Source organism: Arachis hypogaea, chromosome 12 (assembly GCF_003086295.3).
Source record: "Arachis hypogaea cultivar Tifrunner chromosome 12, arahy.Tifrunner.gnm2.J5K5, whole genome shotgun sequence".
NCBI classification, from domain to species: Eukaryota; Viridiplantae; Streptophyta; class Magnoliopsida; order Fabales; family Fabaceae; genus Arachis; species Arachis hypogaea.
In genome coordinates, this window is record NC_092047.1 from 78,719,132 (window position 1) to 78,725,725 (window position 6,594).

The window sequence follows — 6,594 nt, forward strand, 5'->3', positions numbered from 1 at the left end:
AAAGAGAATCACACCACGATATATCCTAGTTCAGCTGCCAAGTGCAATGCAGCCTACATCCAGTCTCCATCACAACAATGATGAAATTTCACTATAATCTTCATGATTATATACACCAATTATCCCAAGGAACTACCCTTTCTATCCGAGACAAGTCCAGAATCTAAACCCCAATCCTGAACTTGACTTGGTCACAGCCAAGCTTTCAACTGCTAAGTACTAACCCAACTTGCAAGGGGATTTTCACAGAATCATGAAACACAACACAGATGTACAAAGGACCTCTAAGGATATCTATGGCTTTTTCTTTTAATTTTGCACTCTCTACCTTTTTTTGCTCTATAGCTTTTTCTTACAAACCTCACTATTTGTCTTTTTCCATGAGACTCAAGACAGACAAAATTAAACAGAAAAATACAAAACAGAAAATATTGAAGGAGAAGAACTTCTGTTAGCTTGGGGAGGTATAGGAACTCTGTGCTCACTCTTTTCCATAATTCAAACCCTGGCTGTTCTCCCTTATTTATAGAAGGGGAAGCCTCCAAGATTGAAGTTCTTGAACCAAGCCAACTTCTTCTTCTTCATGCAAACTGGTTTGGCTAGAAAGAAAGGAGAGGAAACTGAATGTAAAACCCAACATGCAATTACCTCTGTGTCTTCCCTTTACATCAAGCTTCACCAATCTGAGCCATCCATCTTGACTTGCACTCCAAGAAGGATCCCTAACCCTTGATGCTTCTTGATGTATGACAGCTCCTCCTGCTCTACTTTTGCTTCCTCCTTCACGTAGCCTCTTCAGCTACCTTCTGTGATGGGTAAGCTCAAAGCAGAGACGAGCCATGCCTCTGAGATCTTCTTCCTCTGACCAAATGGATCTTCTTCTATTTTAGGGTATGGAGAGCTTAAGATCTCTTCACCAAATCTTACCATTTGTGGTGAAAATCTCAGCCACAACATACTTCATATTTTCTTTTTCTTGATGCCATAATCACAATGGCTCTTCCTTTCAACTAGCTTCTCTGTGATTTTTACTGATAGCTTGCTTCATCCCTCCTTTCCTGCTAGACAAGACCGAAAGAGAGAGGAGAGAGAATAGAGAAAAATTTGCAATGTAATTAAAGAAGAAAATAAAAATGAGTTAGGTTTACATTACCCATGCATAGCCTCTGCTTCCTTCTTCAGATTACTTGCTTCTACCATCTTCTTCTCTGACAGTGAGGTGACCGAATGCAAAGAGAGAGAAGAAAGAGTAGAAAGAAGAAAAGTAATGGAAGTAATGTGTGATATAAATTATAATCAATTAAAATCAAATAATCCCACTTCTCATGTTTTTGCCTTGTAACGTGCATAACTCAATAAATGCCATCAAATCAGATTTTTTCTTTCCATTTACCAAGGTATTTAATGATAATTGAATAAGTTTGAAACTCACCGCATGATGAAAATGAGATCCGTTGGAAGCATGCAGCCAAATATTTGAAGAAATAGATTTCATCATTTTAAATGGGTAGCTTAAACCTTGACCCAATTCCTTTTCAATTTCAGGCCAACCATCTTTGTTGGGCTTCAAAATGGTTTTATTGGCCCAACAAATATAACAATTCAGCCATATATTGTATAACATATTGCACAAAGCTAAATATATTATTTTAACACAATTTGGACTTTGATTTACTTTTGTACCCAATTGCCATAATCTGCATAACAACAAAATCATTAAATTACCAATTGTGAAATGAAGATTAGATTAATAATTTTGTAATTAATTGTTTTAATAATATTTAATTATCGTCAATTTAATTTAGAGTTTTCAAACTCATGAGATAATTTTATCTCTTGTGAATATTTTTAAGAACTTAAATAATTAATTTTGTACGTATATATAATTACATAATATTAATATTAACGATCAAATTTAAAAAACAGATATAATTAAACGATTTCACGAAATATTTTATACTAAAACATCAAAAGTAAACATAGTTTAGTCTTTTATTTCTTACTAGACATACAAGCCAGGTTTAAGAACCTTGGTTAAGCTTGGTGAAGTAGTTGCTAGTGGGTTTCTTCAAGTGGAGGACTAATAATAGTAAGCTCTCCTTTTCGCTTCAAAAGCCTAGCTTCCTTCCTTTCCATCCGAAACGAACTCATGAGCACTGCCTCCGGAATTGCGCGGACGAGCGAGAGCTCTCCGGCGAGTGTGTTGATGATGGGGTTATCACTGGTTTTGATTGCTACCCAGTCAAATGCATCACTCCCAGCCTTTTTCACAACAATGTAATGCTGTGGCACAATTACCACTTGACCCTCCTTCACCTCTTCATCCAACACCCTCTTTCCGTTCTCGTTGATTACCTGAACCAGAGCGCTTCCCCTTGTGCAGTAGATCACAGCATGGCAATTCAAATTGTAGTGAGGAACTAAAATAGCATCCTGCATTTTGGTTAAAAAGTATTACTAAAATTAACATTATATTTTTTTTATATTTTGTAACATTTTTTATTTTTATTTTTAAGTTGAAAAATGTTTTAAATTTTGAAAAAATATTATTTTAATTTTAATAATATTTTTTAAGTTTGAAAGTTATGTAGACACCGTAGCAATCATGTATATATATGATAATAGTTATAGTCCAAACAAAGTCTTAATATTATGTAGCAATTGTGGCTTGTTAGTTGTTACCTTGTAGAGTACACCGCGGTCTAAACCAAGTTGGAGGTATTGAAGGACTGCCATATTGGGAGTGTTGAGGCTAGTAATGTGACCCCCACGTGGGTTATATTTGTCAGCATGCATTCTTGGTTCACCTAATGGATGCACAAATGAGTAAGAACATAGAGTTTCCTCTATACCATTAACATCACCTTTCTTCCTCTTTTCTGATCCTTCTTCTTTTTCTTCTTCTTCCTCTTCTTCTGGGCTCAGCCAATCAAGTCCTTCCTTCACCAAAATGATTGAACCTCTCCAATCCTTCATGCCTTGCACTTTCTCCGCTATCTCCCTTTGAACATTAAAAGACCCAATCAATGTCTCTAATGCTAATCCACTGAAGACATTGCCTTCTTGTGCCTCTCTTTGCTTCTTAAACCAATTATTGTCACTTTCTTCTCCCTCCTTTCCGTTCCCGTTCCCACTAAGGAGGAAGTTCTGTAATTAATATCAATTTTAAAAGATCGAATCACATTAGTTATTATTTTTCATTAAATTTCGTTATTTTTGTGTAATTTTGAGTGTTACATGCATATACATATAATTATTTATAGTTTAACGGTACACTTTTTCAATAAAAAATAAAATTTATTAAAGTAATCTAATATTTTTGTAATAATATCATAATTTTTTTTATAAAATACTGAATATATATATTTATATACACTGATTAATTAATAGCTAATTTTTTAATCATATAATATAAATTAGATTTAATTAAGACTAATGGTGATGTACGCCAGTTAATTTGAGGACAAGTTAACTCGCATAAAAGATTTATTCCGTGATGCATACAAAACTAGTAAATGTATCAAATTATTATCTTAAATTTTGAATTAAAAAAAAAATTGTATTAAATAATTAAAAAATAATTTTTTATACTTCTTCAATTGTATTTGGTGATGCCTCAAAAACTAGTGAATAGTACCCTAAATGTGGGGTCAAGTTGGTTATGAGCATTGGCGACATCGACGAGCGAGAAGAGAACAAGATCAGAGTGGCCGGTGTTGTATATCCAGTGAACCGAACTTGAAGGCACGGCAACGGCGTCGTTTTGTTCAATTGATTGAATCTTCTGGTGCTCGTCACTGTAACTGCTGATGCGTCTCTTTGTTGATGACCGATACATTGCCCGACACCCTGTCACCACTATTTCCATAACACCCTTACCTGCATAATTTACCGCCTCCCACAAATTAAAACCAACTGTTATACAGAAATCTCAGACAATATAATAACAAGTATTAAGTATTCTTTAAATATTATTTTAAAAATAAATCATTTTTATAATTTTTTAAATAACTGATATATAAAAAATAAATATTTAAATTAATTAAATAATAATAAAACTGACTAAAAACTAAATTTTAAAGAACATTTAGTATTTTTCATATAATAATATTTTGACATTCATAATTATATATTCAATACAAAGAATCTGCCACTAAATTTGTTACAGATATATAATATATATTAAAATATTAAATATATATTAAAAATAAATCAGATAATATATATTTTTAGATGCATTTAACATTTTTACTAACATATATGAAGAATGAGAAATATTAAAAGATTAATACTTTTTATTAATATCAACTAACACTTTAGATCGATATCTATGATCTAAAATTTATGATTTAGTTTAAAATTTAATATTTAAAATTTAAAATTAATTAAATATTAATAAAAAATAATAAATTTCATTAATTGTGTAACATTATTTTATAGATTGATGTGAGCAACTCTTCTCTTTGTAATTGGCCTTCAAAATTTGTAAGGTACCGATTTGTTTTAAAGTATTAGGACGAATATCGAGAGATTGAGATTCAATAATATGTTTATTGATCTAAAAATTGGTATTAAAATTTTAATTTTTATTTTTAAAATTTTAGTATTTTAGTATTTTTAAAAAGTGGAGACATAGAAGACTAAAATTTTTGAATTGAAACTTTAATAATATTTTATATCTAAAATACTCTTATTTCAATTAATTAATTTTAACTTTATTTTTTTGTGTAAATTAAACTAGAATTTCATTCTTATTTCAGTCTCTGTCTCTCACTTCACACCAAACACAATACTAAAATTTATTTCAATTTTTGTCTCTTAATCTCAATTTTTCGGTTTCTATTTCTCTTTCAAGCGCTCCCCAATAGTTTAACACGTCTTTCGTTGAGTAATTATTTGGTGGAAGTTGAAACTAAAAGGTTTTGGTTGCAAAATCACCGAAATTTGTGAAAAGTAACCTTTAATACTGACCTTGGAGAACATAGTGGATTCTGGGGGCATTGGTGTAAAATGGCAAGAGAAGGCCATTGGGTCTTATAGTGTATCGAATCAACGTGACACCAATGCATTGGAGCTGCTGGTTCTTGTCATCCCAGAACTCAGCTACGCCACCTTCAGATTCAACTCGTTTTGTAGGTTCCATGACGCTGAGGTGCTCAAGACGGCACTCTCCGATTCTGTCTCCATGTGACTGCGCATGACATGTTGTTAAACGTTCAATAAGAACGAGGTAAGCAAATGTGAGAGAAAGTAATAATGAAGACATGATATATGTTTCAAGACAAGCTTAGTAGTGATAATAGAGAAAGATAGTTCAGCAGCGAGGACCAACTAGCCTCTTTGTTTATAATATAGTGAACCTGTGAGCGTGTCCATTAAACCATTTTTTTTCAAGTAACAGAAATGAGTCTAATTTTTATAAAAAGCAATGCTACAGTACTAATAAAATTTATTATTTTTAATATTTAAATTTTAAATAATTTTAAATTTTAATAATATAAAAATAATATATTAATAAAAAGTATTCTTTTCTAATATTTTTTATAAAAGTGTTTTACTATTTTAAATTTTATAAAGAGAAAATTTTAGGAGCTGACATCGCAATCAATTAACATAAAAAAATATTTTAAATTTTAAAAACAAAAATATTTAAAATTTGATTATAAAAAAACAACTAAAATTTAAATTCACAAAAACTCATTTTTAATAGATTTTATATTAAATTTATTTGACAATTAATTATAATCCTAAAATTACTCTTTTATAAAACCAGGGCATTGTATGTGGGGGTGGGGGGGAATAGGGGGAGTTATTTTGTTGTGTGCTCATTTGCTGCATGGCTGACAAACTGCAAGGAGTTAACAAATATATTGAAACTACAATTATAAAGTGTTTAATTTATTTCAGAAGGAAAATCTAATAATCCATCATATAATACCACTTCATCAAAATAACTTATATACTATATGTCTATATGAAATTAATGTAGTTTTCATATCAACATTATTTATACAATATAAGTTTAATAAATATCAATTTATTTAAAATTTTAAATTATATACTTTTTATATTTATATTATTCGTATATATTACTCGTACGTATATATTTCACGAGCAATACAAATATAAAAAGTATCATTTGTCTATTATATATATATATATATATATATATATATATATATTGAGAATGTCTCAGGTGCATTTTTCTATATCTTTAAATATGAGTAGGATGTTCTTAAACAATCTATATTTTGATCTTTAAAACATGCACATTTTGATCAAATAGTTATGACAATAAGCCTCAAACAAAAACATTTAGGAGCACACTAACCTTGACTATTAGATCATTACATATTACATAGAAAAGATTTTATTGTATAACACTAATTATAACTAAATGATAATAATTTAATCTGACAAACATAGAATAATATGGCCCTATGGGATCAAATTGCTCTGATACCAAAATGTAACACCCTAATACATTTAAACTGAGTTAAGTTTTATTTGGATTACATTTAGTAGCTGATATTCAAAACCTTGCGAAATTTTTCTTTTAAAACAAATATGAAATATTTATATAAAATAATTTAT

At 30.1% G+C, this 6,594-nt stretch overlaps 1 protein-coding gene across 1 annotated transcript; it reads right to left on the reverse strand.

Moving 5' to 3' along the window:
* Positions 1 to 1,929: 1,929 nt before the first annotated feature.
* LOC112727561 (11S globulin seed storage protein 1) lies at positions 1,930 to 5,387 on the reverse strand. Its single transcript, XM_025777360.2, has 4 exons — positions 4,972 to 5,387; positions 3,638 to 3,879; positions 2,683 to 3,147; positions 1,930 to 2,433 (listed from the first exon to the last, which is right to left on the reverse strand). The coding sequence occupies exons 1-4, from the start codon at positions 5,264 to 5,266 to the stop codon at positions 2,056 to 2,058; spliced, it is 1,380 nt and encodes a 459-aa protein (XP_025633145.1). The 5' UTR covers positions 5,267 to 5,387; the 3' UTR covers positions 1,930 to 2,055.
* Between the last annotated feature and the right edge of the window lie 1,207 nt (positions 5,388 to 6,594).

Excerpts from the sequence above, each read along its gene's own strand:
- LOC112727561 (XM_025777360.2), bottom strand. The coding sequence starts at position 5,266 with ATGTCTTCATTATTACTTTCTCTCACATTTGCTTACCTCGTTCTTATT. Across the intron at positions 3,880-4,971 it reads AATCCACTATGTTCTCCAAG|GTAAGGGTGTTATGGAAATA; the intron begins GTCAGTATTAAA and ends TAAATTATGCAG. Across the intron at positions 3,148-3,637 it reads AACTTGACCCCACATTTAGG|AACTTCCTCCTTAGTGGGAA; the intron begins GTACTATTCACT and ends TATTAATTACAG.